This window comes from Bombina bombina, chromosome 4 (genome assembly GCF_027579735.1).
Source record: "Bombina bombina isolate aBomBom1 chromosome 4, aBomBom1.pri, whole genome shotgun sequence".
NCBI classification, from domain to species: Eukaryota; Metazoa; Chordata; class Amphibia; order Anura; family Bombinatoridae; genus Bombina; species Bombina bombina.
Genome location: NC_069502.1, coordinates 241,063,947 through 241,080,866, shown reverse-complemented (window position 1 = coordinate 241,080,866; position 16,920 = coordinate 241,063,947). Strand labels below are relative to the sequence as shown.

Here is a 16,920-nt window from a genome sequence, read left to right as displayed (position 1 = left end):
GTTTCCTCTATGTCAGACATGTTTAACAGACTAGTAATGAGACCAGCAAGCTTGGAAAACACTTTAATAAATGTGAAAAAAGCAATTATAAAAAAACGGTACTGTGCCTTTAAGAGAAAAAAACTACCACATAAACTGCAAAACAGTGAAAAAAAGTAGTAAACTCTACGAAATGTTTGCAGTGTGTATAAGGGACTAAAGCAGCATTGCACCCACTTGCAAATGGATGATTAACCCCTCAGGCCCAAAAAGGAATTAGAAAAACATTAAACCTGTTAACAAACAGTCAAACACACTGCCACAACTTTGCTGTGGCTCCTACCTGCCCTTAAAAACGATTTTTGCAGGAACAAAACCCTCTATAGAGGTCCTATAAGCCAGAGGACTCCTTCAGGGAAGCTGGATGTCTCAGACTGAAAACGAAAATAGGCCCCTCCCACCATGCACTCAAAGTCAGAGGGCCTTAAAAAAGTAATCTAACAAGCCATGTGGAAACTAAGCCCCAAATAAAGTTTTATCACCCTCAGAGAAAAAACGTTTTTATTTATAAATCATGCAAACGTTTTTACACTAAGTAATATAGGTATTAACATGAATATTATCTCTTTTTGAAAGCATGATCCCAGTTGTTGTTAAATCACTGTATCAGGCTTACCTTAAATATACCAGGCACTGTCAGCATTTTCTAGACCTTATCATATCTCTAGAAAAAAATATACTGAACATACCTCAAAGCAGGCAATCTGCAGACCGTCCCCCCAACTGAAGTTTTCTTTCCATACTCTTCAGTTACGTGTGAGAACAGCAATGGACCTTAGTTACAAACCGCTAAGATCATCAAACCTCCAGGCAGAATTCTTCTTCTAATTTCTGCCTGAGAGTAAAACAGTACAACGCCGGTACCGTTTAAAAATAACATTGAAGGTAAAAACTACACTAAGTCACCACATCTCTCTTGATACTTCCTTTCTTGTCGAGAGCTGCAAGAGAATGGCTGGGGGTGGCAGTTAGGGGACGAGCTATACAGACAGCTCTGCTGTGGGTGTCCTCTTGCAGCTTCCTGTTGGGAAGGAGAATATCCCACAAGTAATGGATGAACTCGTGGACTGGATACACCTTTACAAGAGAAAAAATACTTTTCCCTTTAATCAGTGCTGTTTTGTTGTCTTTTTTTCTGAACATAGTTAATTGTAACATAATTAAGGTATACGCCAGGACTTTCCCTATACTTTTTAAAAAAGATTTTGAAATATATCAATGGTTGTGAAATCTGTAAAACTCTACAGATGTATTCCTATGAAAGGTGACAAGGAAAGTGCCACAATTTAAAATTACATATAAAATATACCATGATAAAATGACACAAAAATGTATAAAATGTAGCACATAACACATTTGTTTGTGTATGGAATGATACAAAATAGATTGGTAGGTTCATGAATTATATTTCCCTTATTGAATATTGATATTTATTTAATTTTCTACATTTTTTTGAAGAATAACAATTTTGGGCTACAATTGGAGCGCTAAATTATAGTGCTCCGGGAAACGGGGGAAATTTGCCCATTTGCGGAAGCAAGATAATTAACCAGCCATTACAAGTGGCTGATTATTGCTACAGTGAGCTTGCGGTAGCAATTAGGGTTTATAAAATTAATCTGCCCCAAATCGCCTCAAAATACTGTCTAGTGTCGTTTATTAAAACATAAAGATGGCAGTGTCTTTATTTTTTAATAAACTTACTGCACTAGGCAGTATTTTGAAGTTAAAGATGGTGGGAGTGGGGTGTTAGAAAAAAAATAACTAATATCGCTTGCACACAAGTAATATATAGCACTCCACTTGTAATCTGGCCTTTTGTGTGTATCAATCTTTACTTTTGCGGTAGCTTCAAAACAGTTGATGTTAAAAAAACAAAAACAATTAATCTAGAAATATATCTCCAACTCTGATTGTTAGATCTATAGCACAGACCTAGGTAGGAATGACATGTTTTTTACTCATATAAGAATTTTTAAATCAGTAATATTAATAATAATAAGTGGTGATTAAGGAGTACTTATGAAAGAAAATTACTTGTAAGGGTAGAAAACAGTATTTATGCTTACCTGATAAATTACTTTCTCTTGTGGTGTATCCAGTCCACGGATTCATCCTTTACTTGTGGGATATTCTCATTCCCTACAGGAAGTGGCAAAGAGAGCACACAGCAGAGCTGTCCATATAGCTCCCCCTCTAGCTCCACCCCCCAGTCATTCGACCGAAGGTTAGGAAGAAAAAGGAGAAACCATAGGGTGCAGTGGTGACTGTAGTTTAAACAAAAAAATGTATACCTGACTTAATTGCCAGGGCGGGCCGTGGACTGGATACACCGCAAGAGAAAGTAATTTATCAGGTAAGCATAAATTCTGTTTTCTCTTGTAAGGTGTATCCAGTCCACGGATTCATCCTTTACTTGTGGGATACCAATACCAAAGCTTTAGGACACGGATGAAGGGTTACCTTAAACGGAAGGCACCACTGCTTGTAAAACCTTTCTCCCAAAAATAGCCTCAGAAGAAGCAAAAGTATCGAATTTGTAAAATTTGGCAAAAGTATGCAGTGAAGACCAAGTCGCTGCCTTACAAATCTGTTCAACAGAAGCCTCATTTTTAAAAGCCCATGTGGAAGCCACTGCTCTGGTAGAATGAGCAGTAATTGTTTCAGGAGGCTGCTGGCCAGCAGTCTCATAGGCCAAACGGATGATGCTTTTCAGCCAAAAGGAAAGAGGTAGCAGTCGCTTTCTGACCTCTCCTCTTACCAGAATAGATAACACACAGGCAAGTGGTTTGTCTGAAATCCTTAGTTGCTTGTAAATAGAACTTTAAAGCACGAACCACATCAAGATTGTGTAACAGACGTTCCTTCTTCGAAGAAGGGTTAGGACACAGAGAAGAAACAACAATTTTGTGGTTAATATTCTTGTTAGAAACAACCTTAGGAAGAAAACCAGGTTTGGTACGCAAAACTACCTTATCTGCGTGGAACACCAGGTAAGGTGAATCACACTGTAAGGCAGATAACTCTGAGATTCTTCGAGCAGAAGACATAGCTACCAAAAACAAAACTTTCCAAGATAACAACTTAATATCTATGGAATGTAAAGGTTCAAACGGAACCCGTTGAAGAACTGAAAGAACTAGATTTAGACTCCATGGCGGAGTCACAGGTTTATAGACAGGCTTGATTCTGACTAAAGCCTGAGTAAACGCTTGAATGTCTGGTACCTCTGCCAGACGCTTGTGTAAGAGGATAGACAGAGCAGATATCTGTCCTTTTAAGGAACTAGCTGACAATCCTTTCTCCAATCTTTCTTGGAGGAAAGACAATATCCTGGGAATCCTAATCTTACTCCATGAGTAACCCTTGGATTCACACCAACAAAGATATTTCCGCCATATCTTATGGTAGATTTTCCTGGTGACAGGCTTTCTAGCCTGAATCAGGGTATCTATAACTGACTCAGAGAAACCACGCTTTGATAGAATTAAGCGTTCAATCTCCAAGCAGTCAGACGCAGAGAAATTAGATTTGGATGCTTGAACGGACCCTGTATTAGAAGATCCTGCCTCATTGGCAGTGTCCATGGTGGGACAGATGACATGTCCACTAGGTCTGCATACCAAGTCCTGCGTGGCCACGCAGGCGCTATCAGAATCACCGAAGCCTTCTCCTGCTTGATTCTGGCGACCAGACGAGGGAGAAGAGGAAACGGTGGAAAAACATAAGCCAGATTGAAGGACCAAGGCGCTGCTAGAGCATCTATCAATACCGCCTTGGGATCCCGGGACCTGGACCCGTAGAGAGGAAGTTTGGTGTTCTGACGGGACGCCATCAGATCCAACTCTGGAAAGCCCCATAGCTGAGTCAGCTGGGCAAACACCTCTGGATGGAGTTCCCACTCCCCCGGGTGAAAAGTCTGACGACTTAGAAAATCCGCCTCCCAGTTGTCTACTCCTGGGATGTGAATTGCTGAGAGATGGCAGGATTGATCCTCTGCCCACCTGATTATCTTGGTTACTTCCGTCATCGCTAGGGAACTCTTTGTTCCCCCCTGATGATTGATGTAAGCTACAGTCGTGATGTTGTCCGACTGAAATCTGATGAATTTGGCCGCAGCTAGTTGAGGCCATGCCTGAAGAGCGTTGAATATCGCCCTCAGTTCCAGAATGTTTATCGGGAGAAGAGTTTCTTCCTGAGACCATAAGCCCTGAGCTTTCAGGGAGTCCCAGACTGCACCCCAGCCTAACAGACTGGCGTCGGTCGTTACAATGATCCCCTCTGGTCTGCGGAAACATATTCCCTGAGACAGGTGATCTTGAGACAACCACCAGAGAAGAGAATCTCTGGTCTCCTGGTCCAACTGAATTTGAGGAGACAAATCTGCATAATCCCCATTCCACTGTTTGAGCATGCATAGCTGCAGTGGTCTGAGGTGTATTCGAGCAAAAGGGACTATGTCCATTGCTTCTACCATTAATCCGATTGTCTCCATGCACTGAGCTACAGATGGCCGGGGAATGGAATGAAGTACTCGGCAAGTAGTTAAGAGTTTGATTTTCTGACCTCCGTCAGAAATATTTTCATTTCTACCGAGTCTATTAGAGTCCCTAGGAAGGGAACCCTTGTGAGAGGGGAAAGAGAACTCTTTTTGATGTTCACCTTCCACCCGTGAGACCTCAGAAAAGCCAATACAATCTCCGTGTGAGACTTGGCTCTTTGGAAAGATGGCGCCTGAATTAAGATGTCATCTAGGTAAGGCACCACTGCTATGCCCCGTGGTCTTAGAACCGCCAGGAGGGACCTTAGCACCTTTGTGAAAATTCTGGGAGCAGTAGCTAAACCGAAGGGAAGAGCCACAAACTGGTAATGCTTGTCCAGAAAAGCGAACCTGAGAAACTGGTGATGATCTTTGTGGATAGGAATGTGTAGGTATGCATCCTTTAGATCCACAATAGTCATATATTGACCTTCCTGGATCATTGGTAAGATTGTCCGAATGGTCTCCATTTTGAATGATGGGACTCTGAGGAATCTGTTTAGAATTTTTAGATCCAGGATTGGTCTGAAAGTTCCCTCTTTTTTGGGAACCACAAACAGGTTTGAGTAAAAACCCAACCCTTGTTCCGCAATTGGAACTGGGTGGATCACTCCCATTGTATGTAGATCTTCTACACAGCGTAAAAACGCCTCTTTCTTTGTCTGATCTGTAGACAGACGAGAAATGTGGAACCTTCCCCTTGGAGGGGAATCCTTGAATTCTAGAAGATATCCCTGGGATACAATCTCTAATGCCCAGGGATCGTGTACATCTCTTGCCCAGGCCTGAGCGAAGAGAGAGAGTCTGCCCCCTACTAGATCCGGTCCCGGATCGGGGGCTACCCTTTCATGCTGTCTTGGTGGCAGCTGCAGGCTTTTTGGCCTGTTTACCCTTATTCCATCCCTGGTAAGGTTTCCAGGTTGCCTTGGGTTGAAAAGCGTTACCCTCTTGCTTTGCAGCCGGAGAGGATGAAGCGAGGCCGCTCCTGAAATTAGGAAAGGAACGAAAATTAGCTTTGTTCTTTGTCTTAAAGGACTTGTCCTGAGGGAGAGCATGGCCTTTTCCCCTGGTGATTTCTGAAATAATCTCTTTCAATTCAGGCCCGAAGAGGGTCTTTCCTTTGAAAGGGATGTTCAAAAGCTTGGATTTTGACAACACATCGGCCGACCAGGACTTTAGCCATAGCGCCCTGCGCGCCAAAATGGCGAAACCTGAATTTTTTGCCGCTAACTTAGCTAGTTGGAAAGCGGCGTCTGTGATAAAAGAATTAGCTAGCTTTAGAGCCTTAATTCTATCCATAATTTCCTCATATGAGGTCTCCATCTGGAGCGAGTCTTCCAGCGCCTCAAACCAGAAAGCAACTGCAGTAGTTACAGGAATAATGCAGGCAATGGGTTGGAGAAGAAAACCGTGTTGAACAAAAATTTTCTTAAGTAAACCCTCTAACTTTTTATCCATAGGGTCTTTAAAAGCACAACTGTCTTCAATTGGTATGGTTGTGCATTTAGCAAGTGAAGAAACAGCCCCCTCCACCTTAGGGACCGTCTGCCACGAGTCCCGCAAGGGGTCAGATATGGGGAACATTTTCTTAAAAACAGGAGGGGGAACAAAGGGGACACCTGGTCTATCCCACTCCCTAGTAACGATATCCGCAATCCTCTTAGGGACCGGAAACCCATCAGTGTAAACAGGGACCTCTAGGTACTTGTCCATTTTACACAATTTCTCTGGGACCACCAAAGGGTTGCAGTCATCCAGAGTAGCTAATACCTCCCTGAGCAAAACGCAGAGGTGTTCTAGTTTAAATTTAAAAGCCAATGTATCTGAATCTGTCTGAGGAGGAACCCTTCCTGAATCGGAGACTTCTCCCTCAGACATCAAATCCCTCGCTCTCACTTCAGAGTGTTGTGAAGGTATATCGGATACGGTTATGAAAGCGCCATCATGCTCATAATCTGTTTTTAAAACAGAGCTATCACGCTTTGCAAGTAACACGGCAAGTTTAGATAAGAAAGCTGCAACAGAATTATCCATGACTGCCGCTAAGTCTTGTAATGTAAAAGGGTTAGACGCACTAGAGGTACTAGGCATCGCTTGAGCGGGCGTAACTGGTTGTGACACTTGGGGAGAGGTGGACGGCTACCCTCGTTACCTTCAGTCTGAGAATCATCTAGGGCCACATTCTTAAGTGCAACAATATGATCTTTAAAGTGTATAGACATATCAGTACAAGTGGGACACATTCTGAGAGGGGGTTCCACCATGGCTTCTAAACACATTGAACAAGGATTTTCCTTGGTGTCAGACATGTTTAACAGACTAGTAGTATATACAAACAGGCTTGGAAATCACTTTAATCAAATAAAAAACACAATTTGAAAAAACGGTACTGTGCCTTTAAGAGATAAAAAAGGCACACAATTTTGCAAAACAGTGAAAAATGCAGTAATCTTTTTGAAATTTTCACAGTATGTACCTAAAGCCTTAGTAAGATTGCACCACTAGCAAGCAAAACGATTAACCCCTTAATGCCAAAACCGGAGCAGCCTAAAACAAACAACCGGTTAAAAGTACTACAGCACCTTGCCACAGCACTGCTGTGGCCCTACCTGCCCTTAGGGACCAGATTTGGGGAATATAGCTTCCTTTAGGCCCTCAAACATCAGCAGGACCTTCCATGTGAAGCAGCATGAACTTCCATTCAATTCTAACTGCGCATCTGAGGCGCAAAATTAGGCCCCTCCCACTCTACTCCGGAGCTGTGAGGCCTAAGAAACCACTTCTGAGTGAATAAAAAAAATAGCCATGTGGGTAATAACCCCAGAAAGAACCCAAGGGACTTTCAAAGTGTCTTACAAACGATTTTTTCCTAAAAAAAACAATCGATTGCCCTGAATTAGTGTCAACCAGCATAATTAGCCCTGTTATGTAAGCATTCAATTCCTTACTAAGTCTCTGAACACAGCTTACCCTCCCCTCATGGGGATATTGTCAGTCTCTTCTAGCATTATCTCAGTCTTGTCTAGAAATAAATGACTGAACATACCTTATTGCAGTCTACCCTGCAAACCGTTCCCCCCAACTGAAGTTTTCTGGTACTCCTCAGTCCTGTGTGGGAACAGCAGTGGATTTTAGTTACAACATGCTAAAATCATCTTCCTCTCAGTAGAAATCTTCCTCTTTTTTCTGCTAGAGAGTAAATAGTACAAACCGGTACCATTTAAAATAACAAACTTTTGATTGAAGATAATAAAAACTACAATTCTAACACCACATTCACTTTACCCTCCCGAAAGAGACCCTATTGCTTAGAGCCGGCAAAGAGAATGACTGGGGGGTGGAGCTAGAGGGGGAGCTATATGGACAGCTCTGCTGTGTGCTCTCTTTGCCACTTCCTGTAGGGAAGGAGAATATCCCACAAGTAAAGGATGAATCTGTGGACTGGATACACCTTACAAGAGAAAAGACACTTCCATAATGCCTGGATGGAATTAATTTTCTTTTCATCTAGCAAGATGGGTTTACCACACTATTTGGCAGGAAGAAATTAACAACTGCTTTTTGTTGCTGGTGGGATCAGGTTAGTAACCACTTGGTTTTTCTTTGTAAGCACCTAGCATACTGCTACTGTGTGTCTGGTGGAAGGTAAAAAACATAATTTATGTAAGAACTTACCTGATAAATTAATTTCTTTCATATTAGCAAGAGTCCATGAGCTAGTGACGTATGGGATATACATTCCTACCAGGAGGGGCAAAGTTTCCCAAACCTCAAAATGCCTATAAATACACCCCTCACCACACCCACAAATCAGTTTAACGAATAGCCAAGAAGTGGGGTGATAAGAAAAAAGTGCAAAAGCATAAAAAATAAGGAATTGGAATAATTGTGCTTTATACAAAAAAATCATAACCACCTCAAAAAGGGTGGGCCTCATGGACTCTTGCTAATATGAAAGAAATGAATTTATCAGGTAAGTTCTTACATAAATTATGTTTTCTTTCATGTAATTAGCAAGAGTCCATGAGCTAGTGACGTATGGGATAATGAATACCCAAGATGTGGATCTTCCACGCAAGAGTCACTAGAGAGGGAGGGATAAAATAAAGACAGCCAATTCCGCTGAAAAATAATCCACACCCCAAAACAAAGTTTAAATCTTATAATGAAAAAAACTGAAATTATAAGCAGAAGAATCAAACTGAAACAGCTGCCTGAAGTACTTTTCTACCAAAGACTGCTTCAGAAGAAGAAAACACATCAAAATGGTAGAATTTAGTAAAAGTATGCAAAGAAGACCAAGTTGCTGCTTTGCAAATCTGATCAACCGAAGCTTCATTCCTAAATGCCCAGGAAGTAGAGACTGACCTAGTCGAATGAGCTGTAATCCTTTGAGGCAGAGTTCTACCCAACTCAACATAAGCATGATGAATCAAAGACTTTAACCAAGATGCCAAAGAAATGGCAGAAGCCTTCTGACCTTTCCTAGAACCAGAAAAGAAAACAAATAGACTAGAAGTCTTTCGGAAATCTTTAGTAGCTTCAACATAATATTTCAAAGCTCTAACTACATCCAAAGAATGCAACGATCTTTCCTTAGAGTTCTTAGGATTAGGACACAATGAAGGAACCACAATTTCTCTACTAATGTTGTTAGAATTCACAACCTTAGGTAAAAATTTAAATGAAGTTCGCAACACCGCCTTATCCTGATGAAAAATCAGAAAAGGAGACTCACAAGAAAGAGCAGATAATTCAGAAACTCTTCTAGCAGAAGAGATGGCCAAAAGAAACAAAACTTTCCAAGAAAGTAATTTAATATCCAGCGAATGCATAGGTTCAAACGGAGGAGCTTGAAGAGCCCCCAGAACCAAATTCAAACTCCAAGGAGGAGAAATAGACTTAATGACAGGTTTTATACGAACCAAAGCCTGTACAAAACAATGAATATCAGGAAGATTAGCAATCTTTCTGTGATAAAGAACAGAAAGAGCAGAGATTTGTCCTTTCAAGGAACTTGCAGACAAACCTTTATCCAAACCATCCTGAAGAAACTGTAAAATTCTAGGAATTCTAAAAGAATGCCAAGAAAAATGATGAGAAGAACACCAAGAAATGTAAGCCTTTCAGACTCGATAATATATCTTCCTAGATACAGATTTACGAGCCTGTAACATAGTATTAATTACGGAGTCAGAGAAACCTCTATGACTGAGAATCAAGCGTTCAATCTCCATACCTTCAAATTTAAGGATTTGAGATCCTGATGGAAAAAAGGACCTTGCGATAGAAGGTCTGGTCTTAACGGAAGAGTCCACGGTTGGCAAGTAGCCATCCGGACAAGATCCGCATACCAAAACCTGTGAGGCCATGCTGGAGCCACCAGCAGAACAAATGAACGCTCCTTTAGAATCTTGGAAATCACTCTTGGAAGAAGAACTAGAGGCGGAAAGATATAGGCAGGATGATACTTCCAAGGAAGTGACAATGCATCCACTGCTTCCGCCTGAGGATCCCTGGATCTGGACAGATACCTGGGAAGCTTCTTGTTTAGATGAGAAGCCATCAGATCTATTTCTGGAAGTCCCCACATTTGAACAATCTGACGAAATACCTCTGGGTGAAGAGACCATTCGCCCGGATGTAATGTTTGGCGACTGAGATAATCCGCTTCCCAATTGTCTATACCTGGGATATGAACCGCAGAAATTAGACAGGAGCTGGATTCCGCCCATACAAGTATTCGAGATACTTCTTTCATAGCCAGAGGACTGTGAGTCCCTCCTTGATGATTGACATATGCCACGGTTGTGACATTGTCCGTCTGAAAACAAATGAAAGACTCTCTCTTTAGAAGAGGCCACGACTGAAGAGCTCTGAAAATCGCACGGAGTTCCAAAATGTTGATTGGTAATCTCGCCTCCTGAGATTCCCAAACCCCTTGTGCTGTCAGAGACCCCCATACAGCTCCCCAACCTGTCAGACTTGCATCTGTTGAGATCACAGTCCAGGTCGGAAGAACAAAAGAAGCCCCCTGAACTAAACGATGGTGGTCTGTCCACCACGTCAGAGAGTGTCGTACAATCGGTTTTAAAGATATTAATTGTGATATCTTTGTATAATCCCTGCACCACTGGTTCAGCATACAGAGCTGAAGAGGTCGCATGTGAAAACGAGCAAAGGGGATCGCGTCCGATGCAGCAGTCATAAGACCTAGAATTTCCATGCATAAGGCTACCGAAGGGAATGATTGAGACTGAAGGTTTCAACAAGCTGAAACCAATTTCAGACATCTCTTGTCCGTCAGCGACAGAGTCATGGACACTGAATCTATCTGGAAACCTAAAAAGGTTACCCTTGTCTGAGGAATCAACGAACTCTTTGGTAAATTGATCCTCCAACCATGTTCTCGAAGAAACGATACAAGTCGATTCCTATGAGATTCTGCTAAATGTGAAGACTGAGCAAGTACCAAGATATCGTCCAAATAAGGAAATACCACAAAACCCTGTTCTCTGATTACAGATAGAAGGGCACCGAGAACCTTTGTAAAAATCTTTGGAGCTGTTGCTAGGCCAAATGGCAGAGCCACAAACTGGTAATGCTTGTCTAGAAAAGAGAATCTCAGAAACTGATAGTGATCTGGATGAATCGGAATATGCAGATATGCATCTTGTAAATCTATTGTAGACATATAATGCCCTTGCTGAACAAAAGGCAGAATAGTCCTTATAGTTACCATTTTGAATGTTGGTATCCTTACATAACAATTCAATATTTTTAAATCCAGAACTGGTCTAAAGGAATTCTCCTTCTTTGGTACAATGAAGAGATTTGAGTAAAACCCCAGCCCCTGTTCCAAAACTGGAACTGGCACAATTACTCCAGCCAACTCTAGATCTGAAACACATTTCAGAAATGCTTGAGCCTTCACTGGATTTATTGGGACACGGGAAAGAAAAAATCTTCTTGCAGGAGGCCTTATCTTGAAGCCTATTCTGTACCCTTGTGAAACAATATTCTGAATCCAAAGATTGTGAATCAAATTGATCCAAATTTCTTTGAAAAATCATAATCTGCCCCCTACCAGCTGGGCTGGAATGAGGGCCGCACCTTCATGTGGACTTGGGAGCTGGCTTTGGCTTTCTAAAAGGCTTGGATTTATTCCAGACTGGAGATGGTTTCCAAACTGATACCGCTCCTGTAGGGGAAGGATCAGGCTTTTGTTCCTTATTGTGACGAAAGGAACGAAAACGATTAGCAGACCTAAATTTACCTTTAGATTTTTTATCCTGTGGTAAAAAAGTTCCTTTCCCCCCAGTAACAGTTGAAATAATAGAATCCAACTGTGAACCAAACAATTTATTACCCTGGAAAGAAAGGGAAAGAAAAGTTGACTTAGAAGACATATCAGCATTCCAAGTTTTAAGCCATAAAGCTCTTCTAGCTAAAATAGCTAAAGACATATACCTGACATCAACCCTAATGATATCAAAGATGGCATCACAAATAAAGTTATTAGCATGTTGAAGAAGATTAACAATGCTATTAGTATTATGATCTGTTACTTGTTGTGCTAAAGCTTCCAACCAGAAAGTTGAAGCTGCAGCAACATCCGCCAAAGATATAGCAGGTCTAAGAAGATTACCTGAACATAAGTAAGCTTTTCTTAGAAAGGATTCAATTTTCCTATCTAAAGGATCCTTAAAAGAAGTACTATCTGCCGTAGGAATAGTAGTACGTTTAGCAAGAGTAGAGATAGCCCCATCAACCTTAGGGATTTTGTCCCAAAACTCTAATCTGTCAGATGGCACAGGATATAATTGCTTAAACCGTTTAGAAGGAGTAAATGAATTACCCAAATTATTCCATTCCCTGGAAATTACTTCAGAAATAGCATCAGGGACGGGAAAAACCTCCGGAATAACTACAGGAGGTTTAAAAACCGTATTCAAATGTTTAGATTTAGTATCAAGAGGACCAGATTCCTCTATTTCTAATGCAATTAAGACTTCTTTAAGTAAAAAACGAATAAATTCCATTTTAAATAAATATGAAGATTTATCAGAATCAATCTCTGAAACAGAATCCTCTGAACCAGAAAAATCATTATCAGAAACAGAATCAGAATGATGATGTTCATTTAAAAATTCATCTGAAAAATGAGAAGTTTTAAAAGACCTTTTACGTTTACTGGAAGGAGGAATAACAGACATAGCCTTCTTAATAGATTTAGAAACAAAATCTCTTATGTTAACAGGAACACCCTGAATATTAGATGTTGATGGAACAGCAACAGGTAATGGAACATTACTAAAGGAAATATTATCTGCATTAACAAGTTTCTCATGACATTCATTACAAACAACAGCCGGAGGAACAGTTACCACAAGTTTACAACAAATACACTTAACTTTGGTAGATCCAGCATCAGGCAGCAATTTTCCAGAAGTATCTTCTGATTCAGGGTCAATCTGAGACATCTTGCAATATGTAATAGAAAAAACAACATATAAAGCAAAATTGATCAAATTCCTTAAATGACAGTTTCAGGAATGGGAAAAAATGCCAATGAACAAGCTTCTAGCAACCAGAAGCAAATAAACAATGAGACTTAAATAATGTGGAGACAATAATGACGCCCATATTTTTTTGTGCCAAAAAAGACGCCCACATTATTTGGCGCCTAAATGCTTTAAGCGCCAAAAATGACGCCACATCCGGTGACGCCGACATTTTTGGCGCAAAAACGTCAAAAAAATGACGCAACTTCCGGCGGCAAGTATGATGCCGGAAATGACAAAGAAAATTTTTGCGCCAAAAAAGTCCGCGCCAAAAATTACGCAATAAAAAGAAGCATTTTCAGCCCCCGCCAGCCTAACAGCCCACAGGAAAAAAAGTCAAATTTTAAGGTAAGAAAAATTGATTATTCATATGCATTATGCCAAATAATGAAACTGACTGTCTGAAATAAGGAATGTTGAACATCCTGAATCAAGGCAAATAAATGTTTAAACACATATATTTAGAACTTTATATAAAAGTGCCCAACCATAGCTTAGAGTGTCACAAAAATAAGACTTACTTACCCCAGGACACTCATCTAAATGTAGTAGAAAGCCAAACCAGTACTGAAACGAGAATCAGTAGAGGTAATGGTATATATAAGAGTATATCGTCGATCTGAAAAGGGAGGTAAGAGATGAATCTCTACGACCGATAACAGAGAACCTATGAAATAGACCCCGTAGAAGGAGATCATTGAATTCAAATAGGCAATACTCTCTTCACATCCCTCTGACATTCACTGCACACTGAGAGGAAAACCGGGCTCCAGCCTGCTGCGAAGCGCATATCAACGAAGAATCTAGCACAAACTTACTTCACCACCTCCACGGGAGGCAAAGTTTGTAAAACTGATTTGTGGGTGTGGTGAGGGGTGTATTTATAGGCATTTTGAGGTTTGGGAAACTTTGCCCCTCCTGGTAGGAATGTATATCCCATACGTCACTAGATCATGGACTCTTGCTAATTACATGAAAGAAAAACATACTCCGCTCTGAGATTATATCCTACTATGTAATAAAAGTATTACTAGTTGCATGTTTTACACTGCTTCTGCCATAGAAAACGGTCTCTAATCATATTCTTCAGAATAAATGCAACTTGATTTTATTTTCAGTCTACTATTGTATAGTGTGAGGATTATAATAAACATTTTTGATTTTATTAATATAGCTTTAAGTTTCTACAAAACAAATCTAAGTGGTTATGCATATTTCATTAGACGTAGAAAATTGTTTTGTGCCTAAAAGCAAGTAAAAAGGATTAACATGGTTTAAAAACAGTTTTTACCGCTTTTGGGTAAGTGCTATAGTAAACGTTTGGTCACAAACTTTCCCTCCGAAACTGTAACTCCAGACATTTTACACAGCATTTTTATTAGTCTAATTCAGAAGGCCACATGCCCTTCTTACAGTGTAAAATCATTAAAATTTGCATTTTAAAATAGCTTTTTAATCTGAGGCATCATATACATATTTATAGCTTCCAGTGTAACACATTATTTGTTGGTTTCCAACGACAAGTAGTAAGCAGGAAAAAAGACCTGCAGGGGTCTTTGCAAGTCTTAGAGCATCTCTGTCTAAACACAGTTTCTGTTGTAGCGAAGAGTTTGGTCTTCTACCAGGAAGACACATTCTCAGGAACATTCATAAATATTGGAAAAAGTTTGTAACTCCCGATGGAATTTCATAAAAATGTTCCTGTTTAAAAAACATAATAAAAATAAAAGCATGGAATAAATAGTACTTTTCTTTCTACCTTGCTTTATTCACCTTGATAATATACTTTATACTTTCAGGTGCAAATCAGACAATTCAGTTTTAGTAGAAATATCCAGGCATACACATTCATCCATTCCATTAGCAGCTGACTAAACATTGGTCTGCTGCATTGCACATTGATGTCAAGTAACTCAGTAACTCTGTCTGCCCAAAACCCCATTTCAAAAGGGGAAAGAAATTCAACATGGCTGCATCCTTTTACACTTTTTTTGAACAGTGGCAATTAACATTTGAGCTGCCAGAGACAACTGTAAGCTCTCTTTAATTCAATGCCTTGAAACAGTCTAATACGATGACATGTTCTACAGATACCATTCAACCTTAGTGTATGAAGGAAGGGTCATAAAGATTTCTGTGGTATAGTATTCATGAAAGCCCAATGAACAAGTGATGCGGAATACAGAGGAAGACATCTGCTATTAGGAAGCCAAGTATTCCACATAAACACACCCAACAGTGCAACATGGAATGTGGTCATGGCTGATCTGAACACAAACTGGAGATTAGTAAAATGAAATTGCCAGTCTAGCTGTATGTGGCGCCTAGAAGACTTATTAGAGAGGTAAACAAGACTGTTAACCTACAAACGGACTCATTTTTGTTTGGTCTGCGTTAGATGCGGTGCTATGGACAGGGCTTAAACTATTACAAAGTACTAAGGAAGTCTGAAATTTAAAAAAAAAATATGTCCTGAACTCCTGAGTTCTTGTGCCTTGTGGTTAGGAAAAAAACATACTTTTTCTAATTGAAATATCAGACGATAATGTGTGCAAAAGCTGAGTCAAAAAAAAAAAAAGGCAGTGATTCTCTTCCTTGAAGGTATTTCTTAATGACTACTGGACCAGTGTAACATCCCTTTGTGCAAATCTTCCCAGTTGAGAAAGCAGCAGAATCAACTCATTAAGAATGGAGTCCAAAAACAGAAGACATCTGCCTTCTGTCTCGACCTTTCCTTACTCTCGGTGAACACAGGCGTATCACAACTTCTGGACTGCAGTTGTAAGTCCACTGTGGCACAGGTTCCTCTAGATAAATACATTAATCTAGCGCATCCCTGGAGCTAGTGTGTGAAATACTCAATAGGCAAGTGTTGGCATAAACTGCTCCATTAAGCCTTATAATCTTTACGGACAGTGTGAGCCATCCAGTTCACTTTGGTCGTCCAGCTTTCTTTTAGAGCTTCATCAAACTTTTGTCGGAATTGCTTAAGTGCTTCATCCTCTGTTTTCCCAAGGGCCAGAGAGTCCTAGGAGGAAACAAATGTGCCAGTCAGCCTTTGCCACACATGCAAAGAGGATGTGTTACACAATAAGAAGTATATGTTCATTAACTGACATTTTATTTGCTTGTATTCCCTCTAGCATCTTTAAATAATTGGTAGGATTCCCTTTCCTGCATTATGTGGAATGTTTACGTTAACTTATGTAATGAAGCAGTTAGCATCACATACTTTGATGAAGTTAAGACTGGTTTTCCTTAAGGAAGAACCAGAAACATCCCCAGAATTGTAATACTGCTATTCCTTCTTGGAGCACTCCAGATAGGCTCCTTACCTTTACATACTGAATATCTTTCACAGAGCTCAGCTCTGGAAGTCCTGCTGTCAGCATGAGAGCAAAAAGAGTGATGATGAGGTTCCCGTTCCTGCGCAAGATAAGGTAAGCATCCTCACAACACTGACGGAACCTGTATAGACAGTGCAGTACAGTTAGAGAAAGTTTGGAAGAATGTATTGCATAAAATACTTACACAGCTATAAGGATGAAATGTCAATAAGCTGGTATGTAGCAGGGAACTCAAATGTATTGCTTTGCCATAGTTTAGAGATGGGAACACAACAATTACTGCATACTAATATGGTATGAAAGACATTATTTCAAGTCACTATCACTGCTATTCTGTTTTGAAGACAAAGTTTTAAAGGAAGGCCTGAATGAATCAGAGAAATGTTCTGAATCTAGGTCCCAAAGAAACACTTTAGAAAGAGTGAAGAAT

General features: G+C 40.3%; 1 protein-coding gene across 2 annotated transcripts in view; it reads right to left on the bottom strand.

Annotated features, from left to right (window-relative positions):
• Positions 1-14,495: 14,495 nt before the first annotated feature.
• PIK3CB (phosphatidylinositol-4,5-bisphosphate 3-kinase catalytic subunit beta) overlaps positions 14,496-16,920 on the bottom strand; it is an 869,120-nt gene continuing 866,695 nt past the window's right edge. For both annotated transcript variants that reach the window (XM_053709855.1, XM_053709854.1), the window contains 2 exons: positions 16,479-16,611; positions 14,496-16,171 (listed from right to left, as the gene is read on the bottom strand). In XM_053709855.1, the coding sequence (XP_053565830.1) occupies positions 16,034-16,171; positions 16,479-16,611 (271 nt within the window). In that variant the 3' untranslated portion in view covers positions 14,496-16,033. The remainder of the gene's footprint in view (positions 16,172-16,478; positions 16,612-16,920) is intronic.